The 26,758-nt window shown below is 40.7% G+C and overlaps 4 protein-coding genes across 7 annotated transcripts; 2 read left to right on the top strand and 2 right to left on the bottom strand.

Moving 5' to 3' along the window:
- Nucleotides 1-519: 519 nt before the first annotated feature.
- Nucleotides 520-2,949, bottom strand: LOC116264232 (protein LIFEGUARD 2-like). The gene is made up of 4 exons (XM_050077210.1): nucleotides 2,649-2,949; nucleotides 2,233-2,346; nucleotides 1,263-1,420; nucleotides 520-1,160 (listed from the first exon to the last, which is right to left on the bottom strand). The coding sequence occupies exons 1-4, from the start codon at nucleotides 2,884-2,886 to the stop codon at nucleotides 927-929; spliced, it is 744 nt and encodes a 247-aa protein (XP_049933167.1). The 5' UTR covers nucleotides 2,887-2,949; the 3' UTR covers nucleotides 520-926.
- A 2,900-nt stretch (nucleotides 2,950-5,849) lies between these two features.
- On the top strand, nucleotides 5,850-10,266 carry LOC116245985 (pentatricopeptide repeat-containing protein At5g15300). Of its 4 annotated transcripts, none has more exons than XM_031617648.2 (5): nucleotides 5,850-7,717; nucleotides 7,989-8,073; nucleotides 8,168-8,357; nucleotides 9,036-9,258; nucleotides 9,820-10,266. In XM_031617648.2, the coding sequence occupies exon 1, from the start codon at nucleotides 5,900-5,902 to the stop codon at nucleotides 7,535-7,537; it is 1,638 nt and encodes a 545-aa protein (XP_031473508.1). In that variant the 5' UTR covers nucleotides 5,850-5,899; the 3' UTR covers nucleotides 7,538-7,717; nucleotides 7,989-8,073; nucleotides 8,168-8,357; nucleotides 9,036-9,258; nucleotides 9,820-10,266. The 4 variants fall into 4 exon arrangements, with proteins under 4 accessions (XP_031473508.1, XP_049933164.1, XP_031473504.1 ...); XM_050077207.1 differs by having other exon boundaries at nucleotides 7,905-8,073; XM_031617644.2 differs by adding an exon at nucleotides 8,553-8,618 and having other exon boundaries at nucleotides 5,850-8,073.
- A 2,739-nt stretch (nucleotides 10,267-13,005) lies between these two features.
- On the bottom strand, nucleotides 13,006-15,687 carry LOC116254257 (protein LIFEGUARD 4-like). Its single transcript, XM_031629553.2, has 4 exons — nucleotides 15,295-15,687; nucleotides 15,055-15,168; nucleotides 13,473-13,630; nucleotides 13,006-13,370 (listed from the first exon to the last, which is right to left on the bottom strand). The coding sequence occupies exons 1-4, from the start codon at nucleotides 15,551-15,553 to the stop codon at nucleotides 13,164-13,166; spliced, it is 738 nt and encodes a 245-aa protein (XP_031485413.1). The 5' UTR covers nucleotides 15,554-15,687; the 3' UTR covers nucleotides 13,006-13,163.
- An 8,210-nt stretch (nucleotides 15,688-23,897) lies between these two features.
- On the top strand, nucleotides 23,898-25,643 carry LOC116266274 (chlorophyllase-2-like). The gene is made up of 2 exons (XM_031647425.2): nucleotides 23,898-24,264; nucleotides 24,874-25,643. Exons 1-2 carry the CDS (start codon nucleotides 24,028-24,030, stop codon nucleotides 25,522-25,524), a joined length of 888 nt encoding a protein of 295 aa, XP_031503285.1. The 5' UTR covers nucleotides 23,898-24,027; the 3' UTR covers nucleotides 25,525-25,643.
- Nucleotides 25,644-26,758: the final 1,115 nt, after the last annotated feature.

Raw genomic sequence — 26,758 nt, 5'->3', positions numbered from 1 at the left:
AGCATCACGTATATGCTCTAATAAATCTTTCTCAATTGATATCTTGATTGCAAATAAGGTTTTTCCTACTTTGATCATCCAGTTCTTCTTAGCTTATTCATCGACAGGAATATTTGTGCATAATTCCAATACTATATCTCATAATTCATGTCCTAAAAAATACGACCCCATGCAAGATTTTCAATAATCATAATTGTTATCGTTGAGCTTTTCAATATTATTTAATACAACCGCTAATGTTACTATAATCTTATAATATAATTAGCCCAATTAATCTCACTATTAAAGTGGCCCTTAGACCGAACCTCGCTTTGATGCCAATTATAGGTGAAAATGTGGGCCCTAGATATAACTTAGATCCAAAAACAAATAATTTATGCGAAGAAAAAGTGGCAGATTATCAACGTTCAAAACAATTCTTAATAAAACTTGACGAAACTTACTTAATAAAAGCATAATCACCAAACCAACAAAATTCACAAAATGATCTCAACAAAAATGACGTAAATGCACCAAGTATACTTAAATAATATACTTGCATTATTTGTCAAGATGAAACTTACAAAAGTGAGATACAAGAACTCACCTCAACAAACTCACACAGTGAGCTATTATCCAAGTACCAACGTCTTTGCACTTGAGCACACACTTAAAATTTCCACACTCGAGCTCGAACACACGAACTTACCAAACTCTTGCTCAAGACACTCACCACTCTCTTGATGGTAGACACAAAGACCAACATCCTATTTATAGAGTTTGAGAAGGACGGTGGTGAAGGTTCTACCACTTTATCATCAGTCACCAACTTACAAGAGGAGGCTTATGATTTTTTAAGAGTGTCAATGATGGCTCTTTTCATCTATCACCCCCCGGTTGCACCTCCTCCTCCCCCTTCAGTAGGCTCTCACCCCCTTGTAGAAGATTCAGGCCTGCGACGCTCGAGCCTTAAGAGAGAGAAGCAGTTTGAGTACTTGTGAGAAAAAGCTAAGGAATAGGTTGATGATGTCCAAATAAATATTGACTGAAGCCCAGATATAATTGTCGTAGTCATATCTCTTGATCAGATTATCTGTATCGTAGATTATGTATCCGCTAGAGATGATTGTCCCAATACAGCCGAAGATGGTATTGGTGATTTTGCCAAACGGAAACAAAAACTGATCCAAACAAGTTGTCGCAGAAATTCAGATCTTCAAGCCAAAGGAAATAGAAGGATGCAAATATTTTTATCAGCTATTGACAAGAAAAGGCATATATACCCGGATGACGCAAAAGCCAATAAGAGCAACCAATGAGCAGAAGAGGAAAGGCCCAAGAATTTTGAAATCACGGCCGCGTTTTGCTGCCCAGAATGTGTAAAGAGTCAAGCCCACGACTAGCAATGCCGTCACACTAGCTGCTTGTAAGATGGCCCTGCCTGCTCCAACCAATGTAAGGGGTTCCATGAAATTTTCTCAGGAAATGTTGCATAAACTGAACTCAAATGACATTAAGACTAATTGGTGATTTGAGGGCAGGTGTTACATTGTTGGTTGAATGCTTCAAAAAACATCGGTTTGATGAATAATAAGAAACGCTTTTGTAGAGTTATATATATATATATATATATATATATATATATAGAGAGAGAGAGAGAGAGAGAGAGAGAGAGAGAGAGAGAGACAGGTTCCACTTTTGTGGAGTCTCCTCTAGTGAGAGAGGGAGGGAGGGAGGTGCAAGACACAAGCACTGGATGAGGAACACTTTCTGCCATTGTGTCTTTTTGTAGATGGTGGTTGAGAAAAAAAAGTGATAGGTTTTCTCATCTTCTAGTACTTTTTTTCATATATTTTCGCCCTGTTTTTCTTTTAATAATCCATCACAATAAATCAGACTGCGTCCCTGATACTGGGTGACCTTAGATAGTTATGTATATAACAGACCTGAAGAGGTCGACAGAGTACTCAAACACGTTTCACCTATCGTGATTTCCTTTGCCGGCTCTTCCAACTACTTTAATTTCTTACAATTTGTTAGTGCGCAAATAAAATAGAAGAATGTAAAAAATTGGTGTTATAATAGTCTTGGCTTTTAATTTGTCCAATGCAGATAAAAGGACCGGAAGCACCGGATTGTCGTTAGGCTTTCCAACAAATCCACATTCACAATAAGTATAAGAAAATCAACAAGAACCGGGAAGGAAAAAGCAGGAAGTTCATGAAGAGAATGGGTGTTAGGCTGTTAGCTTACCGCTGGTGAAGGCACAGGTGAGGCCCACGACGAAGCTTATGGAAACCGTATAGAAACCGAGTAGAACAAAATTGAAAGGGTGCTTTTGCCGATAGGTGTACAAGAGGATCGAAACTGAACCAACCAAAAACAAAGAACAAAATCAATTCAATGAGTGAATTTCTTAGAAATCAAGAACTAGCAGAATATTCAAGCAAGAATACATTCAATAACGCCAAGATTATCCAAGACTAAGAAGCTAGAAGTTAGAAAGGAAGGCAGAAAAAACGACAAAAATCATTAGGAATATGAGAAAAATAGAAAAATAAGAAATGGGGGAAGGGTGCAGCAGATGATCGAGAGAGGCGCAACAGGAAGAGACCGAAAGTGAAAAATTATTCCAGGAAACACGGAAAGGAAATGAGAATAGTACTCACTGATGAATGGCAGAACAAGGCAGACAATGTAGATGGCGAGTCCGGGGCTCGTCGTGAATAAGAAGTCGGCTATCGGATGAACGGCCACTACGACGGCACAGACCGCGACGGTGAGGAGGATCTGCACGGTGAGGATGGAATAGATCTTCTTGATGAATGCCCATCGAAGCTCGGGGTTTTCCATCATCCCGGGATACAATGGTGGTGCCACTCCAACCTCGACATCACCACCCTTCATGTTGTTACTTGTCTTCTGCCTGCCACCACCTAATCACTACGAGGAGGGGCGGGGGGGAGAGAGAGGGAGGGGGACAATGGAAAATCAACAGAAGAACTTCGAGATGGAGAGAGGGAAAGAAGAAGGAAGCTTATAAGTAGAAGTAGCTAAGAGAGGTTGGCATGAAGGACCTTCCTATTTCCTTCATCTTGTCCATAAACTGAAAAATCTGAGGAGGAGGGCGTATGCGTATAGGACCCGGTCAGAACCTAAAAGTTAATCAATTTATTGCCCAAACGCGGAACTTGAAGCTAGTGGGTCTTGCATTTTATGAGTTGAACACTGGGTCGTGGAACGTGGGCCACATTACATATATTTGTAAACGTAAGAGGATTAAAACCAAAATGATATTTTTGACGAACATTTTTACAATCATATAGAATGTATCTACATATTTACAAAGCATGATGGTTCATATATTCAATATTTAAATGTCACATTTATAATGTAAACTGAAGAAAGTAGAAGTATATATTAACCGTCAAATGATGACAATGCATCAGTAAATAACTGTTATTTTATCAACGTTACATTGCGTCAGTAAATCCTTCGCCAGGGTTTTCACCGACAGGCGTTTGTTAATTACGGTAAGAACGTCAGAAAGTTCAGTATTTACTAACTTTTTTTTTATTAATGTCACTAATAATAAATTTTAACTGATGTTGCTAGATATGTCAATAAAGTCATTAGCGATATAGTGTTCGCTCACCTTTTGTTTAGCGTCAAATGAACGTCACTAAATGTTTTATTGATGTTTTCACTTTGGTTTTTTACTAACGTTCTTTTAGCCAAGTGAAAAAAAAGGGCCTTAACTCAAGAGGGAGAAAAAAAGGAAGCTTCAAAACAACTCTTTCCTTTCACATCAGAACGAAGCTTCTGGTTGACGACGTATAACCACTTTAGAACTTGTCAAAATTAAGGCTCAGAAATATGAAATTAAATGAGTCACGATGGCTGGTATTTTGACAAGTCTAGTCCTCATCTTAAGCCACTTGTAAGGGTGCGTTAGATTATTTGAGTAATATTCTTCAAGTTTGACAGTAATATGAAATCATGCTTGCAGTATGCAACGCATATATAACTTGGAACTCATGGATCTCGAGTTAAAACCCTCTTCCTCGAGATCCATGAATTTAAGATAATGGTGATTTCAGATCTTCATTTCTCAAATCCAGTTTGTTAATATCATAGATTTAAAATGAACCCCTTATGTGATGCTGGGCAGCCAAATGCCCGCTAAGCGGGGTCCACTCAGCCTCAATAAATTGGAGGCGTTACCTGCATTTACTTATACGACATTCTTTTTTCAAAGAAATTTTCATTTAAGGGACAGCATTTAAGGCGTTAGCCTCATGCTTGTACTTTTTGCAACAAGAGCCTCAATTTACTGATAATTATCAATTAAAGGCCTACGAGAGCCAGAATAAGGTAGATGAGTCAAATGACAGTTTTCTTTTCATTCAACAAGGACAATGTCATAGTACAGTTATATTGGCAAAAGTGAAATCGGCACCAAAGGAATAAAAAAGTGGGGTTCATATTTAAAATTATGGTAATAATATATGGTAAAGCTTGCCGCGATGGTGAAAGAAACATGGTAGCATAAACTGTAAATATTTTTTCTTTTTTAAGAGAGAAACATCACAAGCAAAACAGATAGAACCCTGTCTTTTTTCAAGTGAGCAGAAAAAGTATTTCATCCTACTTGTGAGAGGCGAGCCAATGCTCCCATTAAGGACTTTCTGCCATTGAGTGTAAAATGATTTTAAAAATTAAAGATAAAAAATAATAAAAGAAAAATAGTGAGGACTGAAATAGGGAATGTGGAGCTTCCCACACTCTCTCTCCCTCTCCCTGCACAGTACAGATCCTCTCTTATCTCATCTTATCTTAGGTGAATGGCTGATGAGGAGCACGGATGAAACCCTAGAGATTTATGGTAAAAACCCTTCCCATTTTCTTTCTCTAACATTCGGGAAATTCGGATCAAAACACATGCAATTGATTGAATGGAATCCTTGGATTTAAAAAAAAAAGTGATATCATAAGCAAAATATAGAGCCAAGCGCTTGAAGTCCATACCTAGCATAAGCTCAAGTTGCTTGAAATTGGCCTTCATTTTTCTAGAGTTTCCTTGTATTTCAATTCCATATCTAGTTTAGGACTTGTTTATGCTGAGTAGGTTATAACTTCTTGTGCCAACTTGGTGCTAATTCAATTGGTCTGTCTTGATTTTAGTTTGCTCAACCTTGTTTTAATCAATTTTGCAGGTGTTGTTGCTTAGGTTAACGTGAAACTAGGTGCTTTAAGTCTGTCTTAGGATAGACTAGTATTTTATACTCCATTTAGTTAACAGTTCAATGCTTCCCATACATTAGCTTGTTATGTCGTGTTACGTTTTGTAGTGTTTCATTAATTGTTCTCTCATTGATAAAGCTTTTCCTGAGAGACTTGTAAAAGATAGCAAAATCTTCATGATTTGCATTCCAAGTTCCTCAAGATATTGACATATTGATGCACTTTCTGTTAGAACATGTTTAGCATGACAAGATTATGTTTAGCCTATAATGTGGTATGGTTATTGTGATGTTTTTTTTTTTACATGCACTGATGGAAGGTACTTGTTTATAAAGAGAGGAAATAATTGAGACAAATCAGCAGCTTGATTTGTGATGATTTTAGCTAATGATAGAATTTGTTAAAAGATACATGTTATCCATAACGTGGACATGAGAAAATTGGACAAGTATGAACTACATTTATTTGATTTGCTTTTGTGTGGCCAATGGTAACTTTGGTCAAACAGATGGACTTTTTGAGACCAATTTTAAATTTGCTCATAACTATAGTTATTTGTTTACTTTTAGTTTTAACCTAATGTTTATTTTAATTTTACAAATTTTTTTCATTTACTGCGAGTTCGTTCCGCCTCCGCCAAAAATCTCTCCGCTATCGCATGAAAGGGGATTGAGTTATGATCATCAGGAAATCGAAGGCAAACCCTGCAACCAAGCGGACCATTAGCTCTATCTGGAAGAAGATCACCACCCTCCGCACGCTCAAGCAAATTCATGCTCACATGGTTGTCCATGGCTTCAACAGCGATGCCTCTGCGGTGCGAGAGCTTGTGTTTGCCTGTGCCATCACCATCCCTGGCAACATGCATTACGCCCGCAAGATCTTCGGCCATGTCCTGGCACCGGAGGTTTTCATCTGGAACACCATGATCAGAGGTTTCTCTCAAAGTTCGGTGCCCATTGAGGCCATTTTTGTGTACACCCAGATGGAGAAATCTCACGTGAAGCCAGATAGCTTCACGTTTCCTTTTCTCCTGAAGGCATGCTCGAAGTTAGGATCTATTTCCGTGGGTAACCAAGTGCACTGTCGTGTTCTAAAGCTGGGGCTTCAATCGGATGTGTTTGTGAGGAACTCTCTCATCCACTTGAATGCAGGTAGCGGCAGCTTGGAAGTTGCCCGCCACTTGTTTGATGAAATGGCTCAGAGAGATGTTGTTGCTTGGTCTGCTCTCACAGTTGGGTACGCGAGGAGGGGCAAGATAGAGGATGCACGCTACTTGTTTGATAGAATGCCTGAGAGAGACTTGATTTCATGGAATGTCATGGTCACAGCATACACAAAGTGCGGCGATATGGAGTCGGCTCGTCGACTGTTCAATGAGATCCCTCAGAGGGACGTTGTTTCATGGAACGCAATGATTTCTGGGTATGTGCTTTGTGGGGATCAGAGCCGAGCAATGGAGTTGTTTGACGAGATGCAGCAGGCGGGTGAGAGGCCTGATGAGGTTACCATGTTGAGTCTGCTTTCGGCTTGCGCTGATGTCGGGGCCTTAGACGTTGGTAAGAGGATTCACACCGTTTTGGAACAAGGTGATGCAGTCAATGAATTGAGCGTCGTTCTGGGAAACGCACTCATAGACATGTATGCAAAATGCGGTAGCATAGTTGATTCGCTGAGGGTGTTTAACCAGATGCATGAAAAAGATGTTTCTTCCTGGAACTCAATAATTGGGGGGTTGGCATTTCATGGCCATGCGGAGTCGGCTCTCTCCCTTTTTGAGGAGATGCAAAGGGGGAAAATGGTCAGGCCCAATGGGATCACGTTCGTTGGGGTTTTGGTTGCTTGCAGCCATGCAGGCAAGGTGGAGGAGGGCCGTCGATGGTTTGAAATCATGAGAAATAAGTACAAAATTGAGCCGAACATCAAGCACTATGGTTGTATGGTGGACATCCTTGGCAGAGCTGGGCTTCTGAAAGAAGCCTTCGACTTCATAGAAGGAATGGCAATTGAGCCTAATGCTATCATCTGGAGAACACTTTTGGGGGCGTGTAGGATTCATGGCGACCTCTGTTTGGCTGAGCGTGCAACAAGAAAGCTTCTTGAACTCAGACCGGATCAAAGTGGTGACTACGTTCTGTTGTCGAATATGTATGCATCGATTGGCAGATGGGATGGAGCAGAAGAGGTGAGGAAGTTGATGGGAAATAGAGGTGTGAGGAAGGAGCCTGGTTGTAGTTTGATAGAAGTGAACAGTGAATTGTTTCATTTCTTGCTAGATTCAAAGCCTCCTCGAACAATAAATTCTCAAAAGTGATGCAGCATATTTATCAACTTTCTTGTTCGCTTTTTTCATTGCAATTTTGGGCATGCCAAGGTTTAAACCTTAGAGATGGTTAATGGTTGATATAAGTGATGTGAACTGAGAACCATGGTTTCGGAATCTTAATTGTTAGGGTTAAGTTAGCACCCCTTCAGGAGAAGTGAAAGATACAAGGTGCACTCTCCCTAAAGCTCCTTTTTATGCACTTATATTGGTTGTTTGTGGATACTTTGTAACCCACTTGACTGGAGCTCGAACTATTCCTCATGACTGATATGAACTTGTAGAACTAGATTTCTTTTTTGGTGGGTTAATGCTTTACTCAGACTGAAGCTCCTTCAGGCAAATTGTATGGCTGCAGAAAACATGGTTTTGACTCTTGCATAATGGGAGCATTGGTTTCATTATTCCAAGACTTATAGTTGGCTATCTCTCTCTCGAACAGAATGTTTTGCCTCATGAGGTGCAGGCTGATTATTCAAGGTCCTTGCAGCTACAGCACTCTACCACTTTATGCAATTGTCACACAGGTGGTCTTTCAATTCTCCGTTTTTTTATCGTAATTTTCTTGGAATGACAAGGCATTTGAATGCTGAAGTGTTTTTCAATGTTCAACACATTTAGGTGGGAATTATTCAAGGGGCAATATTTGATGAGCATGCGCATGAGGGCCTTGTGGGTTGAGAAGGTAAAGAAAAGAAAAAGACTTAAACCGTGGAAGGTGAAGATGCTCCAAGACAGACAAACAGAGTGGGTGGATCCTCCAAGGGTATTCAAATGCAATAAGTAAAAATAGAAGCTTTGCTAGAAGCAGGTAATGCAGATGTCATCACTTTAGCTCTGCAACCCTTCAAATATCAATGGTACACATTAGGAAGCACCTCTTGTTTTGTCCCCTCTAATTGGAAGTACTCTAATTGTTGTATCAAACACTAGGTATGTTTATATGTTCTGGATATATACCGAAAACATTGGTTGAGTTTTTAATTCTTTCTTTACATCTCTGCAGTACTGCATTGCAATGTCTGGGTCTACTGGACAGTATGTCGTGTGTGAACTTGGTGAGCAGAACTTGGTGAGCAGGGTCCAGGCAAACTGCAAAGTTCGCAGTTGATAGGTTCTTTAGGGAAACTTTTCATCAGTAACTTGATTGACAAACCTTTATGCAAGTTAAACACCTGTCTAGTCAATCAACCTATCTGAATGGCTTGTAGCTATGATTTTGACTGAATGATGTTGACACTTCTGAGATTTGAGTGCAGCATATGAGACTAATATCTTTAACAAGTTTCATTCAAAAGAAGCTTAACAAATTTGTCTTGAATATTCATGTGCCTTGATTATGAATGCTCAGGCATCTTTAGACATGTTTGCTGCCTGGCAATGATATTTTTTACAACAAATTGTTGAGTTCCTGAAAGCTACATATATTTTTGTCTTTCATGTTAGTGCACTAGTAACAGTCTAATTTGCTCTTGAACTTCCTTTTTAGGTTTTACTGAGCCATCTATTGTGGTGCATCGCTGCATCTTTGTCGGCAAGTCGGCAACGCAAATCGTATTGTGTTTCCCCTTTATGGTTGCAAGATTTCTAGGTTCTAGAAGAATATGTCCAGTTCTTGGATGTGGAAATTGGCAATGCCCAGGTACAGAGTGATTGTTTTCGCTCTGGTGGTGGCATTGACTATACGTCCTGCAAGGAAAAATGAGTCTCTGGTAAGTGCAACATTAACTGATCTGTTTGTTTTGGGCTTTTGCTTTATAGACTTCGATTGTTGTAGAACTGTGTTATATTTTCTTGAATGTTCATCATTCCGTGATATGGTACAAGTCTGACTTCTATGTGTCTCGCTGGATGAATGAAACTGTGAATTCTTGTGGACGTAACAATTCTCTCAAGGCCTTCATACTATAGATAGTTCTAAATTTGACATGCTTTTACCAAGTGAATTTTAGGTTAATGCCATCTAAGTTTGAAAAACTAGAAATTTCATGTCTTTGAGAACTTCAATTGTCCTGCATTGCAACATTTAGTATTTTTGAGTTGGAGACTTTTGTCGTTCTTGTGTTAATAGGCAATCAGGGAATAAAATCCTTGTGGGGCATAAAATTTGAAGGCAGCCATGACTATACAAGATGATGGACCAAAACCTCCACACTTTCATGCAAACTAGTTTCTGCTCCATTAGTGGACAAGTTTGAACATGGACTGTGATCTTGCATGCACTGTCACATTTCTTCTTGGTTTGTTTTTGATGTTTCTCTCTTCTTGACCAGGGATTTTATAGACACCGAATGGGCTGCAAGAAGCTGCATTTGGAATGCTTGATGTCAATTAGCCGATGAAAAATTCTACGTTCATGCACAACTAGCTTGTAAATGATCTGCAGGTGCCAAGCGAGAAGGGTCATCAAAATAACGACCAGAGGGTTGTACCGAGAAAGTTTCATTATGAGGGTTATATGTTGTGCTTGCCAGTTTTAACTTGATTAGCTTAAGATGTGGGCTTGCTTTAGCTATCCTTTTCTTTCTTTTCTTTTTTTTTCCCTCTCTTTAATATCATTATTGGTTGTTTAATCTTGCATGTAGGCAGTGAAAATGGTCCTAGAGAGCACAATAGTGAAGCAGAAATCAGTTTATTCTTGTCTTGAAGATCTTTTGAGAGGAAGTAGAACATTGATACCAAATTTATAGTGAAAATGAATGACTTTCTGTAAGCTAAAAGCATATTTAGTTCATTGTCGTACTGTTCTGCACGATTAGAAGGTCTACTTCGAAAATTTTGACTATATTGAAGTTTGAATATGGTTTTAGTTCACCAATTATAGGTTCTTAGGGTATATGGGTCTGCATGGCAGTGAAATTCTTCATGCATGTGCTAATTTACTCCATTGGCATTAGGGACAGTTTATATGTGGGGATGATTTATGATGGCTTTAGCGAAGATTTATGGTCTTTTTAACAACAAATTCTTCCATCAAGCAACTATCCCGCGTCCACAATAGAACTCACCTGGCAGGCAAACGGGCACTAAGTCGGTCATGGTTGCCACTTCCATGGATTGGCAGATTCTACCGTCAAAGTTGTTCATATGAGGCCTGTTTATTTTGAGCCAGAGGCCAGTTTGAATCAGTTCCTTCTCTCATAGAGCTGTTAAGGTGCTCATCTCTGGGTTGTGGCTATTGACAAACCCATACTTGTCTTTTCTTGTAGGGGGCATTTGACGATCTTGAATTTGATTATAGAATTGAGATTCTAGAAACAAAATTCCACCTCAAACTGAAACTGGAATGAAGATTCTCTTCTTTACTTTTCCTTTGTGTTTGATAGCCTGGAATTTTGATTTTAAAATTAATATAATGTGTTTGATAAAACAGGAAATTAAAATTTTAGAATTGATGAATTAAAATCATCATGGCATGTACCCTAAAGAAAGATAAATAAAATTCTGAAATCCTGAAATCATAATTTCATTTCCTAAAGCAGAATTACAATTTTGGAATTTTTGATGAACAAGTGTAGCTATAATTTTGGAATCAAAATTTTTTGTTTCATAGCTCAATTTACATTTCATCAAAAATGAGAATTTTAATTCCAAGATTCCACAATCCCAATCTCATCAAACGCCCCTTAACTTCGCAAATTAACCATACAGTTAAGGTACAGTTTGCATAGATAAGTGACTTAAGCTGGGACTTGGAGAGACAAAGCAGCCCAAGTTTGAGGCTGGTTGAGGAATGAGTTCAATCAGTCTCATTGTAATACTGGTTAATTTCGACATGCATTACGTTTTTAATTCGGTCTATCGTTTATGCTTATGAATGCCAACATTTTCAATCTATAAAACGGAAGTATGTTTTAAACGTGTAGATGAGAATTTGAAATCAATAGATTATTATTTTTTCTAACGCTCATATTCATGTCTAAGAAAGTAGAACATGCTTTTTATCCACTTCTATATTTTTAAACATGCATATTAATTTGCATTTTTTTTTTCCAAAAAAAGTTTGAAATAAATTATCAAAACTCTAGAATCCAAGGGATGTGAATAACTCCTCAACTGCTCGAATTATGTTTTACAGATGATATCGTCCTTTCTTTACAACTGAGGATAACCCTCATCCACAAGCTTGAAAAATGACTAAGCGTGAAGTTTAAACTTTAAAGGATTCCTGATTGTGGGAAGGGTTTTTTTTTTTTTTTTTTTTTGAAGGCTCCGAACTGGTGAACAAATCTTAATTGTTTGGAAACTTGGGCACAGTCAACAGAAAAAGATGTTTAAAAGATGGAGCTGCGCCATTTTGCAGTATGTGCTGAGAAATAACGACCACGTCATGATAATGCTGGCCAATACTAGTTTCCCCATAGCTCAGTTTACAGCCTCATGCTTCCCTTCAGTTGTTCCGCGGTAAGTCCATTCTTTTCAATCAAGCTCCAAAGCCATGCAATTATACGGCTTGAAAAATGCCAGGGTTTCAAGATAAGCCCTGAGAGGCAACTTCTGTCATTGGAGGGAAAAGAGGGGGTTACGGCAAATCTCTGCTTCAAGAATGCAAATATTTGTGAAGGCATCAGTTTAGTCGCCCTCGTCAACGTAGTTATGGGTTCTTCAAAGGGAATGCTGAAAGAAAGAGGCGCGACTTGAGAAAATTGCGGGAAGAGTAGGAAGCGGTCAAGGTCATGCTGCCACCGATTTCACAGCCATCTCAAGCATTTCCATGTTAAAAGAGGTCTGTGTTTTTCTTCTATATCCGTTATACACAAGACTGGAGTTTTCTCCAGTCCTTTACGGGAAATGTGTAAGGACGGTGACTGGCCCCTTGAAGTGGCTATTTCTTGTTTTCGTTTATTCTCTGGCACAAAGGGCAAATCTCCAGGTTGCTGTCTGCGACGGATCCTTGGATTACTCTCAATAGTTTGAGGTGTTTAAGGGCGGGAATTGCTGGTCCTCAACAGATCTTTGTCATGTCCAATTCTCAAGTTGCAGGGTCACATTATGGAATTGCTGCTCGTATGATGGGTCCTGGTAGGATGGTGATTTGGTAGTCGAGGCGCTGGTTGGATTTCCTTGTCCTTCAGTGTAGCTGTGAGAGACTTCCTCGTCCTTATCCTTCAGTATAGCATATAGCTTTGTGAGATTTCCTCATCCTTTAGTTATTTATATTCTTTCCGTTCAAATAAATATTTATATTCTTTCCGTTCAGATAAAAAGGGATTCTACCATGTTTCATCCAAAAGAGTTTTTCCCGGACTAGGTCAGTAGCTGAAGCTCTCAATTTTTTCTTTGATCGTCTCTCTGGAGATGCCTTTTTATTCTTCCCAATGATAACTACTCCCAACAGGTCGACAGCCTTCTCACAATGAAACGATGAATTCATATGATCCACGGGAAAACATTCTATGCCACAGGGACCAGCAAAGGCGAGAAAACCCACAACCAACGCAATCTCTCCCTGGTACGTCTTAAACAGAACTAAATTTGCAATTGCACGGTACTTATAGTTTCCAATTCTTTTGCTCTTTACAAATCCACAATTTTTCCAAAGTTAACCAGGAAGATCTGTGCACCACTGAAGAAAAATACGGTGGTCTGCTGATTAAGATGTCGATTACAATCCATTTCAACTATCAGATGCGCGGAACACAGTGAGGAGGGCAAGGAACAGATTGATGATATCCAAGTAGAGTGCGATTGCGGCCCAGATGTATTCATCATAAGTATATCGCTTGATCAGATTATCTGTGTCGTAGACAATGTAGCCGCAGAAGATGATGGCTGCGAGGGCGCCATAGATCATTGTGGTAATCTTCCCTAAAGGAAAGAAAATCTGAGAAAAAAAAAACATGCAGAAACAGGATTCAGGCAACAAGGATTAAGGAAACGAATGGAGACCAGCATGCAACAACTATTTGGTTTGTAAAACTTTTACCTGGATCATGCCAAAGATTATGAGAATAAACAAAGCGCCAAACAGGAATGGACCGAGAAACCCAAAGTCCTGGCCCCGTCTTGCTGCCCAGAACGTGTAGAGTGTCAAGCTCACGACCATCACAGCAGTCAGAATTGCAGCTTCAAGGATAACCTTGCCTGATCAAGAGACAGAACAGTTGAGTGACTAGATAAAGTAAAGCACATGTAGCAATATACATCAAGAAAGTTCAAACATTATTCAAGGATCCAGCAACTACAGGCGTAGGCCGTTCTAGAAAAAGCAACAACCACATGGCTAGAAATTTCAACTCATCTTAACACTGGATCTTTTTTTAATATGAACATTTCACCGGAAGGCTGGATTATCAAAGGATGTACCATTAAGAGATTCTCACAGGTTGGATAAGCCAGCTCAACTGTGATTTTATATAATAGATCTTTTTGGTGCCTACGCGTCCCCCTCCCCACAGCTACCTCAAATTGAATACCATCACAATCCCAGCAAAGTACTCGAAGAACACTACGAGCGAAAAACATTCTTACACAAAGGTTCTGAAAGCCAAAAGAACTGGATCACTTTGATTAGACGTAGGGAAGTGCGTTTCTAGGAAAAAAAAAGAGTCGCCAAAAGAGGTCGTTTACCTTCTCTCCAGGGGAGAACCTTTTTCCCCCTTAAAAACTTAACAGGAATAAGATTCTTGCAGAAACTGTAGATCATATGCGTTTTTCAACTAACCTTTCCCAACTTTCTCCCAACTATTCTACTTTTTATCGGAAACAGACAAAATTTGCTTAGGAATATGAAACTGAAAAACGACCTTTCATCCTACAAAACTTTTTCAAGTGGCATTACGACCATGACCAAGCCCTACCAGTATTCCGAAGCCTGAACAGTGGCATCACAAATAAAGATGTAGGTCACACCATTAGCATCGGAGAAATGGAGATTGATAACGTACTTAATCTACATAAATGCAGGACGCACCATTAGCATTGCAAAATGGAATCTACAACTAGTTGAATATCAACCAACCATGTCAACCTAAATTGGGTCCTATGACTACCAAAATCGCCAAATAACATCCTAATGTGAAACCTTGTCGTTGAATATACAAGAATCATGCAAGCTACACGAAGAAAATCGATCTCCGGTCAAATTCCTGGATTGTGTCAAACGCAACTAAAGATTGGGATTGACCCCAACAAGTAAGGCCCTCCGCGACAGCTACCCTTTTTCTCTTCAGATTCTTTTTCCTATACCAAAAACGATTCCAACTGTTTTCTGGTCCAGGACAACTAAGCATCAGGAGTGAAGTGAGGGGGAAATAAGCACTTGGCTCTTCAACCCAAGGATTGACATCCTTTTTTAAGTGACCTCCAAGGGCTCAACATAAAACAAGAATCAGACTCTCATATCGCTCACAATTTCCTCACGGTAACTAACTATCAAACCAAAATTACACGAAACACATACAGGATTGAAGTTTCTCAAGATGACAAAGAAACAGCGAGGGAGTGCACACAAAATGAAGGATCAAGATTAAAACTCAAAAGCTAAGAAAGGACAAGAAATCTCTTACCACTGGTGAAGGCGCATGTCAAACCGATGAGAAAGCTTATAGAGACTGTAAACAATCCAAGAAGAAGCAGATTGACTGGATGACGCTGATGGTAGAAATATAGAGGGCAAAGAACTGCCAAAAAAGGGGGGGAAAAGAGTAAGTAATCCAGCAATGTTCATACAAATCGAAATCCCGTCCCACCCACCAGTAGACGAATAGACGACCCAGACCAGCCACAGAGAAGAGAGGGTAACTCACGAATGAAAGGCAGGATGATGATAACAATGTAAAGAACGAGGCCGGCGGTGGTAGAGACGAAGAACAGAGAGATCGGGCGCACGGTAATGACGACCGCCGCGACGGCGATGGTAAGGAGGAGCTGGATGGTAAGGATGGAGTAGATCTTCCTGATGAACGCCCATCGCAATTCAGGGCTCTCGAGCATCATCGGGTAGAGGGGCGCCGTACCGCCCTCGACATCACCGCTTTTCCTGTAGGGCCTCTGCCACTGCCACATCTCCGGCCGGTCAATATCTCACTGGGAAGAAGTGACGAATCGAAGAAACAACAACGAGTTGGGGTTAAGAGAGTCGAGCAGATCGAAGGAGCGCAGGGAAGAGAGACTCCTGAAACGGAACAAAAAGGCTTGTAGAGGTACAATATATAAATAGGTGTCGTTCAGGAGAAGGCATGACCAGAAACGTCGTCTGGGAGATGCTTCAAGACTATTCGTGATTCTTCACACGTGTCGAGTTCTGCCGTCGACGCGTTGGCGTTGGCGTTGACTGGTAGAAAACCTTTCGGGTTAAGAAACCAAAGGGAAAGAGTTTTCCAGGGGAAACATCTACCTGTGGAACCGACGCTACTCATCAATGGATTGGATTCGGGACGGATGCTCGGATATTTCTTAGTATGAGTCTGGGTCCAGATCCGCATTCCAGAAAAAATATTCAAAATTTACCCAACTCAAAATTGACAAATACAATCTTCAGTGTGCAACAAAGAGACAGTTATCGCTTAAGAGAGCATCGAAAGTGGTAATTGCAGGGTTGTGGTGGAAGAAGCGCTGATTAAAGAAGAGCTCAACCACCTGCTTATGTTCGAGGATGGTATATGATGACAAAGATCTATGATCAAATGTGTTGTGAATGAGAAGGAAGAGGGAAGAGAAAAAGGAGTCTTCGGTCACCATAGCTCCTCCATATCAATGGTAAAGGAAGGTGATTTGTTGATGCCTAGGACAGAGTTCCATCAGAGAGACTCTTTATCTCGGCGTCTCTTCTTGACGGCAGTGAAGTATTCTATCGAAGCCTAGCAACAAAGCATAGCATGGGCAATCTTTAATGAATTTGAAGTCCATTCGGGCAAGTTAGTCGATTGTGAAAAAGACAAACCTCCTCAACTTCAACCTCTGTCAGAAGCAGTGCATGAGAGTAAGCAATTCCCATGGTGGGAAACTAGGAGAGCTGCCAACCAAATATTTGGGGTTCCCCCCACAGATTGGAGACTTAACCGACAGTCAGTGCAGTCAAATGATCATGAAAGATGACAGTAAACTGTGATCCTGGAAGAGCGGCTTTTTCATATGTTGGATGCCTCTGCCTTTCAGATCTGTTATAGCTGCTAGTCCTTTATATTGGAGCCTAGTCTTTAAGATAATCTCAACTCCCTAAAGGCATATAGAGCACTTGAGTGCAAACTTACTGTGGGTGATAGTAAAGAGGTGAGGAAATGACATATGATTAAATGGGAGAGACTGTGCCTTCCCAAAGTTGAAGGAGGAGTGGGCATCACAAGGCTGGAGGATGCTAACAAAGCCTTTCTAGCGTTTGTGGTATGCAAAGCTCTGACAGACGGCAGTTAACGCGCTTCACTGATAGTAAAAGAATATATATATATCTCAAGCCTAAGGGCACGTGGTCTTTCCCAGGCATTTCACAACCACTCTTCTATTTGAAAAACCATTTTTCAGGCGTGAAAGACAATAAAGGGACAAGATTACTTGAGAGATCAACAATGGCATTAAGGCAAAATTTTGGCTTCACATTTGGGATTCTGAGCATGTTATCAAAGTAGTTTCCCCTAGAGCTTACAACCTATTTGAGTCTATTATGCAGGAGAATATTAGAAACATGAAGGAGGACCGAAGGTAAGGGAATTTGAACTTCCTGAGTATTGAAGATCATGCTCAAGGAAACAATATCGCTGGCAAAATTGTTGTTGTTTCTGTTGATCAAAAGATTAGGAAAGAAAATCAGAGGTGTAACCAACAATATCTTCAAGATATTGATGCCAATCAAGATCCTAGAAATCAAGAAATGAATGACCCTTGTATTCCTTTAAATGTTAATGGAACCTCTCACACAAATGATTGAGGCGTGTGAGAGAGAAACCTTTGTTCGTGGACGTAGACTCGATCCTGAGTCGAACCACGTTAAAACTCTCTATGTCTTGGTGTTTTGCCTTTTTCCCTTTTATGGTATCAGAGCCACACACGGCCATCTTCCTTTTCTACAACCACCGGGTGTTCCAGCTAGCAATCCAGCCTACAGTGGGTTCAAAACGTGTTGATTGCTGGATCAGAAGATTGCTGACGAAATTCCGAGCAAAACGAGCCCAAGAACGCTCGATTTGGCCCAAGAACGAGCTCGGAATCTGAATTTGAAGTTTCAACAGAGTTTTTTCGGGCGGAGGCCGTTTCCCGGCGATCCCGAAGAATCCCGGCGGAATATTCTGCCGTGTTCTTCCGTCACCGGCGAATAACCACGGTTTCGTGTCATCATCAGCGGGACACGACCGGAATTCGCGAGTCCCGTCGAGTCTCACGCAGCCGCGTCAGCACCTCTCGTCGAATCCCGCCTCTGTGTCGCGTTAAACACCTTTTTCAAGCGACACCGAGTCCCGCTCAACACGTGTCGGGCTTCTTTCAACACAAACAACACATTGTCATCATGTCCTTGGCCTTTCTTGCACGTGTCCAGGCGTTGACACCCCCCGAAATCATCATTCTCACCGGCGGAAAAGGCAAAACTTGTTGTTTCTTCAAATCTTCGGCGCTGATTCCTCCGACACCCGTTTTGGACGATCTTTAGTTCGTTGGAATCGTCTTCATCTCGGCTTTCTATCCTCCAAACCTCAGATTTTTCTAAGTTGAGAACAGGGTAGCGTTGTGGATTTTTCAAGTGCCACCATTGAGGTTGTAAGAACAGAATAGTCGTGAGGTTGTGGGTTCTCTCCCTCTGTTTTTTCATTCAAAAATGGCTGAAAACAATACCAATCATCCTTCAGAGTCTGCTACACCAGACACATCTCAAACTACAGGTCAGATTTTTTCTGTTCTTCCTGCGCCTACAAATCTTCAGTATTTGCTTTCCATTAAGCTTGCATCAGACAATTATTTGATTTGGGAATCTCAGTTTATGTCTCTCTTTAAGAGTTATAATCTTATGAGTTTCATAGATGGTAAACAACCATGTCCCTCTGAATGGATTGATGACAACAATGGTTTCCAATGTCGGAGTCCAAAGTATGATGAATGGTACAGATTAGATCAGCTTTTATTAAGTTGGATTCTTTCATCTTTAACTGATCTTGTTCGTAGTCATGTTGTGGGAATTTCTTCCTCTCATGAATTATGGGATGCCCTCAAACGTATGTATGCTGCTCGCTCAAGAACAAGAATCCAGCAGTTGAGAAACCAACTTCAGAACTTAAGAAAAGACACTGAAACTATTTCGGAATATTTCTGCAGAGCAAGAAGTATTGCTCACCAGTTAGCTCTTGCATCCAAACCAGTGGATGATGATGATTTGATCACCTACATCATGACTGGTTTACTATCGGGAGAATATGAGTCTCTTAGAACTGCGTTGAACACTAGGGTTGATCCCATTAATATGGAAGACTTGCTTGCTATGTTGCTTATTCATGAGGCGCAATTGGATGAAGTTGATAATCTCCCTATTGGAACTCCATCAGCAAATTTTACGATGAAAAATCAAAATTTTGGTGGCAATCGCTTTAAACATAACAGAGGTCGCAATAAAACTCAAGATCGTTCTCCGAAAAATCAGGTTGGATCTTGCTTTGCTTGTGGAAATAATGGTCATATTGCTGCAAATTGTCGCACAGTTTGTCAAGCATGTCATCAGCCTGGCCATGGGGCTTTGAAGTGCAAAACATGCTTATGGGTCATTTGATCATGGAGGATGGTACCCTGACTCTGGAGCCACCCATTATGTAACGCCAGATTTCAACAACTTGATAATCCAATCTAACTACAATGGAGGAGATCAAGTTCGCATCGGAAATGGCCAAGGTTTGAACATTACACACATTGGTACTTCTGTTTTCTCTCATCTTGATTCCAAGTTCATCATGAAAGATATTTTACATGTGCCATCTATCACCAAAAATCTGCTTTCTGTACACAAGTTTACGAAAGATAATGATGTGTTGCTTGAATTTCACCCGCAATTTTGTTATGTTAAGGATGCCAAGACAGGGCAGGTTTTTCTCAAGAGAAATAATGAGTGCGGGCTCTACAAGCTGCACTTGGGAGATATTGGGAGTCAACCAACGGCTCTTCTTAGTGAACGAACTACGCAGCAAAAATGGCATGAGCGACTTGGGCATCCTTCCATGAAAATTGTACAGCATGTCCTTAGTAAATATGGACTTCCTTCTAGTTTCAATAAAACTGACTCTTTGTGTGAAGCATGTCAAATGGGGAAGAGTCACAGTTTACCTTTTTATAGTTCATCTCATGAAATAAATGGATCATTAGACATTATATTTTCTGATGTTTGGGGCCCTGCGCCCATTGCTTCCATGCAAGGATATTATTATTATGTTAATTTTGTTGATGGATATTCAAGGTTCACTTGGTTATTTATTATTAAAAGAAAGCCTGAAGTTTTGACTATTTTTCGAGACTTTCAAAAACTTGTTGAGAGACAATTTGGGCGACCCATCAAGGCATTTCAAAGTGATTGGGGAGGAGAATATAGATCTCTATCCACTTACTTAAAATCATGTGGAATTGATCATCGCATTTCATGCCCTCACACTCATAAGCAAACTGGGAGAGTCGAGTGAAAACATCGTCACATAATAGAAACAGGTCTCGCCTTACTTGCTCATTCTAGCCTTCCTCTCAAGTTTTGGGATTTTGCCTTTCTTACAGCTGCATTTCTTATTAACCGTCTGTCATCACCTGTTACAAATATGAAAAGTCCATTTCAGCTGCTCTTTAACCAAATCCCTAACTATGCATTTCTTAAAACTTTTGGATGTGCCTACCCTCATCTTCGTCCTTACAATACTCACAAATTACAATATCGCTGCACCAAATGCATATTTCTTGGCTATAGCACCACACACAAAGGCTATTACCACATCACCATCACCATCACCACCTATTTCTCCACATGAACCTGCCATTACCACATCACCACCATCTTCCCCTTCACCACCCGCACAAACATCACCTTCCACTTCACCACCCTCTCACTTCCCACTATCCTTACCTAATGAATCACCTCCTCCAGCCCCCAAAACTCACTCCATGATCACTCGCCTCCAAACTGGATCCATTAAACCCAACCTCTGTTACATTACTCACCTTACCGAGTTGCCTTTAGAAATTGAACTTAAAACTTTTACCCAAGTCTCTAAACTCTCCCATTGGCACAATGTCATGCTTGAGGAATATAATGCTTTGATGAAGAACAACACTTGGATTCTTGTTCCTCTCTCTCCCTCTCACAATATTGTTGGCAATAAATGGGTCTATCGTATCAAGAGAAAAGCTGATGGCAGTATTGACAGATATAAAGCTCGTCTTGTGGCCAAAGGGTATACATAGGAATCCGGCATTGATTACTTTGAAACTTTTAGCTGTGTGATTAAACCCACTACAATTCGAATTATTCTTACTCTTGCTGTTTCACACAATTGGGTGGTTCGCCTGTTAGATGTCAACAATGCGTTCTTACAGGGCACTTTATCTGAAGATGTTTATATGTTACAACCTCAAGGCTTTGTTAATACTCAATATCCGCATCATGTATGCAAGTTACAGAAAGCTCTTTGTGGACTTAAGCAAGCACCTCGAGCCTGGTTTCAACGCCTTAGTTCCTTTCTCATTTCAAACAGTTTCTCCGCCTCCAAGATTGACACTTCACTATTTCTCAAATTTGTGGGTTCTAATTCCATCTTTATTCTTATTTATGTTGATGACATATTGATCACTGGAAGCTGCTCCGCCGCCATTCATCAGCTTATATGTCAAATGGGGTGTGCATTCTCAATAAAAGATCTTGGGCATCTATATTATTTTCTTGGAGTTGAAGCATAGTTTACACCCCAAGGACTCTTTCTTTCTCAATGTCAGTATATGCAAGATCTTCTCAAGCAAAGCGACATGGTTGATGTCAAGCCCTTTCCTTCGCCTTTAGCTGTTGCCGAAAAGTTATCCAAGTTTGATGGGACGCCGCTACTTGATCCTACTCCATATCGCCAAATTGTTGGTGCTCTACAGTATACTACTCTTAGCAGACCCGATCTTGCTTATGCTACCAACAAGGTCTGTCAGTTTATGCAAGCTCCTACCACTGTTCATTGGGCTGCCGTCAAACGCATACTTCGCTACATTAAGCACACTCTTCATCTTGGATTTCTTATTCGGCCGTCCTCACACCTTTCTCTTACAGCATATTCTGATGCTGATTGGGCTGAAAATCCTGATGATCGAAGATCTACTACCGGCTTTGCCATCTTTCTTGGAGATTCATTGGTTTCGTGGTCTGCAAATAAGCAAAATACTGTTGCTCGCTCCAATACTGAGGCAGAATACCGGGCGTTGGCCTCCACTGCCACCGAAGTTCTCTCCATATCATATTTTTTACACGAACTTCGTCACCCTCTTTCCACCATTCCCCGGCTCTTATGTGACAATATGGGTGCTGTTCAATTGACTGCCAATCCGGTTTTTCACCAACGAACCAAGCATATTGAAGTCAATATTCATTTCATCCGGGATCATGTGCAAAATCATCGTCTTACAGTTCATCATGTTCCAGCTACTTACCAACTTGCTGATACAATGACCAAGCCCCTTGCTCGCTCACCATTTGAATCCATTCATGTCAAGCTTAACGTCCTTCCTAGGCCGTTCAGCTTGAGGGGGGCTATTGAAGATAATGCTCAAGGAAACAATATCGCCGGCAAAATTGTTGTTGTTTCTGTTGATCAAAAGATTAGGAAAGAAAATCAGAGGTGTAACCAACAATATCTTCAAGATATTGATGCCAATCAAGATCCTAGAAATCAGGAAATGAATGACCCCTGTATTCCTTTAAATGTTAATGGAACCTCTCACACAAATGATTGAGGCGTGTGAGAGAGAAACCTTTGTTCATGGATGTAGACTCGATCCTGAGTCGAACCACGTTAAAACTCTCTGTGTCTTGGTGTTTTGCCTTTTTCCCTTTTAATGAGAAGCTTAAGACCCAGTCTTCAATTCCCATCTCTGGCCAGCTAAGCTTAAGGAAAAGCTGGTTTGTAAGAACAGATCAGCGTTGGACAGCAATCAAATATCTACGAGAAGCCTATGGAATATAATGGGGAAGGCCAATACTTCGATAGTTCGATCGGATCCTTGGAGGAGACAGCATTGGTTGAGCTCTGGCTACCCGAGAGCTATTTGGACTCTCTACATTGGTTGCGACGGCAGAGTTCCCACCGAAATTCACATGCAAAAGCAGGGAATTGCGTTAACCTTTAGGTGTCTTTCATGTCAATGTGGACCAGCATGAGAATGTCATGTCTTCTTCGATTGCGAAGCAACAAGAGGTATCTGGGTCCATATTACCCACAAATTTGGTGTCACGGGAAAACCTAGGAACATTGTTGATGGTCCCTGAAGGTGGAAGAATAGAAGAATTAATGTAAAAGACCTCAAGAAATTATGGAAAAACTACTATCACTCGTTAATCTGGTTCATCTGGAAAACCAGAATCTCATTGAAGCGTAGAGGAGAAAGCAAACCACCCAATTGTAGGTTGGCATGGGTTCAATGCAAAGATTTTTTCATGCTTACAACAAATTGGTTGGAAAAAACATGGAATGAAATCCAGTGGGCGTAGTGGTCGTCGGAAGGCACCACTGTGAACTCCTTTGATTTCGAGAATCACAAACTGGAATGGAATGAAAATTCAGAGTTTTAGTTGCTGGAATGGAATGGAATCCAGTGGGCGTATTTATTTTTATATATATAAAAATAAATAAAAATTTTGTTGCTGACATGGCCAACTGCCCACACCAGTTTATATGTAACTTCGCTACTACTTGGGATGTTTGAGATTAAGTTGCTTGCACCAGAGGTGTACATGCATCAAATATGCACCAAAAGAAGGTGTGGGCATTTTTGAAATTAAAAGAAAGAAAAATTTTAGACTTGTTTGGCCACCACATTTTCTCCTCTGTGCTCTCCTTCCTCTCCTTTGCCTTCATCATCTCTCCCAATCGTTGCAATAACTCCAATGGCACCATCTTCATCTGGTCCCTGCAATCTGCCATTTTTCAATCGAAGCGCTTACCTTCCTCCACACATCTCTTTAATTTCCCTCGCCATTTCACTTTCTCCTTTGCGTCAATTTCACTTTAATTGCCGGCACCATTTCCTCCTTTCAACATTAATCTTTAGTGATGTTACAATTCCCTTCCATTCTATCTTTAGTGATGTACAGCATTATTTCCACATGAAGCATTATTTCCACATGAAAGGCCTGTTAGCATGCGCTTCACTTCAATGCATTGAAAAGAAAAAAACACGGTTTCCCTCTTTCTCCACACATGCAACGTACGGGATCTGCTAGCGAATGCGTCACTCTATAAAGCTTTTCTGAGGGGAGGACGTTCTTTCTGGGGTTGCACAGAAGGGTGAAAAGCTTTTCTGAGGAGAGGTTTTCCAGGAAAAGTTTTCTCAGCATGGCTGCTCAGGATGATGTATTCGCACAAGGGAAGTACAAGGCGGTCGTCGCGGAAGTCATGGCGGATACTCATCGCCCCTCGCATCTACCCGAACTGCTTCTGGTTGCTCATCCCTCCGAAGAAGGCCAGTACCCAGCTATGGTCTTCCTCCATGGCTTTTCTCTTGTAAATTGCATGTATAGAGAATTACTGCTCCATGTTGCTTCTCATGGCTTCATCGTGGTGGCTCCTCAGGTCAGTTGCCTTTCCCTATGGTGGTCACCTGCTTGCCTTTATCTTAAAATCTTTTAAGAAATAATTTGCTTCGTCACAAGTCCATGTTCCATGTGAGCAATTTTTGAATTTGTTAAAGAACTTACCTTAACCGTGCTTCCCTAAACTCCTGTTTTATTGAATGCTTGGATCTCTTGCTCAAACGGTAGAGACACCCTGCAGCCTTGGACTTACCAAAAAGCTTATGGTTTTTCCAAACTACCAAATCTTTGTGTTCTTATGTGTGTCTGTTTCTTTTTCTCTTTTCTCTTCTTTAAGATAACTGCAAGTGGGCTAGTTTCATTCAGTGACGAAGGCACATGTAGCCGATATCAGCAATTGCCGCAACAGCCTATAAAGATCACTTTATTTACATGTTGAAGCCTATGTAATTTTTATCAACTTATATATATAGATCCCCTTAAATTAGTTTAAAAATTAGAAAATTAACACCCTTTAACCAGAAATTTCTAACTCGGCCACTGGCTTTTGAAAAGAGAGAGAAGAAAGAGAGAGAGAGAAAGAGAGAGAGAGAGAGAGATATGTATTTACATTTGATTCTTGTGCTAACCATGGCTGCTTATTCTGCAGCTTTACATAATTGCAGGATTTGATGCCACTGAAGAGATCAAGGCAGCTGCAGCTACAGTGAATTGGTTACTAACTGGGCTAGAGGCCAAACTACAAAAGGGAGTGCAGCCAGACCTCACAAGGCTTGCACTAGCCGGTCACAGCCGGGGAGGGAAAGTAGCCTTTGCCCTTTCGCTGGGCCTGGTCCCCGAAGCCAAGGCCGCACTGCCCTTCTCTGCGCTACTGGGCATAGACCCCGTGGACGGAACTAGCCCGCCTGTCCTGACCAAAGTCACGGACTCCCTAGACCCCAAGGCGCCGGGCCTGGTGGTGGGCACGGGCCTCGGCAGTGTGAAGAAGGACCCTTTGCTGCCTCCTTGTGCTCCGGAGGGCGTCAACCATGAAGAGTTCTACAAAGAGCTCGTGGCTCCAGCTTTCCACGCCGTGGCTAGGGACTACGGCCATATGGACATGTTGGATGATAAGGTCATTGATGTCCTCTGTGTGAGTGGGAACAGCAGGGAACCCATGAGGAGGTTCGTCGGTGGCATCATGGTCGCCTTCTTGAAGGCCTATTTGATGCTTGATAGTGACGATCTGAACAAGATTTTTGAGATGCATAATCAAGTTTCTCCTGTGGTACTCTCAACAGTTGAATCTAAGAAGAATTAATCCGTTGCAGTCTCCATATTATGCATTAAATAAGCTGGCTTAGACTTTTGAGTTGTTTGCCGGCAGCAATATATGTATCGAGGACATGTTCTTAACTATTATATCTTCTTTCTAATGCTCCTTTCGAGTTTGAAGTTGCTGAAGAAGGCCAGTGGCTGATAAAAATTAAAATATGCACATGGTTTAAACATATAAATCTGTTGGATGCGTACATATTATCTAATTAACGAATTTTACTTTTGAGTTTTAAACGGCTAAGTGAATAGGATTCCGGTCGAACTAAGTTTGTGTAAAAGAAAAGTAACAAACTTGAAATAAACACGAGCTGTTTATTCCAGAGTCACAGAAAACTCATTTCAGTTTTACTGAAAAAATGCTCAAAAAAAACTTCTTCGTTTTAAACCCGTTACTATATTTGTGATTCTGGTGTATTCATAGCTTTCAACGCAAGTTGATCATACTTGTTTTATTTACTGAAAGTTAACCAAGTTCTGAAGGTTAGGCCTCCACCCTTTTTATTGATCAAAAATTGCAATACAAAACATACAGAGAAGCAAGATATTACCGATTCTTGAATATAGCAATAATATCAGAGGTGGGGTTAGTTGGGACAAAACTAATTCTATGTTTCATGGTTAGGGAAGGAAGGATCCAAGCCTAGCCATAGCCATATGCATGCCCTGCCTTCAAACCGTTTGCAAATCCGGCTTAGTCAAGATCTGTCACTCTTGGCAACAACAAAACTCGTGGTATGACTGGTACCAGAGTGCTGCGAGAAGGTACTCAAAGCAATGAAAGCTTCCCTATAATAATCCCTGCCACAAAATTGAGATGCAAAGCTTGCAATGTCGCTGTCTCCCTTTTTTATTCCATAAACACACACACACATCCTAAAGGCCTTATAGAAATGATTTTTTCTAGTTTACCAAGCAAGTCTAAGCGCATACAGCCCAAGTTAAGAATTTGAAGACTACACCAGATGCCTGGTTAAACGTGCCTTTTTGTATATGTGAAATCCAACTTATTTCGACTGCATAACTCTCCATGCAGTGCAAACATCTCTCTCACACAGCTGGTAAAATATGTATCTGACTTAGCCAGATGCTAATTAGCATTGTCACGTAAGGATCCAAGCCAAATCCAAATTGAATATTATCTGACACACACATCCTTCGCTTCACGTGGTAATCAGGCCTAAACTCCAGTTGTCGTAAATTCTGAAATTCAAGTGAAG

The sequence above is a fragment of the Nymphaea colorata genome, chromosome 1, assembly GCF_008831285.2.
Source record: "Nymphaea colorata isolate Beijing-Zhang1983 chromosome 1, ASM883128v2, whole genome shotgun sequence".
NCBI classification, from domain to species: Eukaryota; Viridiplantae; Streptophyta; class Magnoliopsida; order Nymphaeales; family Nymphaeaceae; genus Nymphaea; species Nymphaea colorata.
This window is presented reverse-complemented; position numbering and strand designations above follow the sequence as displayed.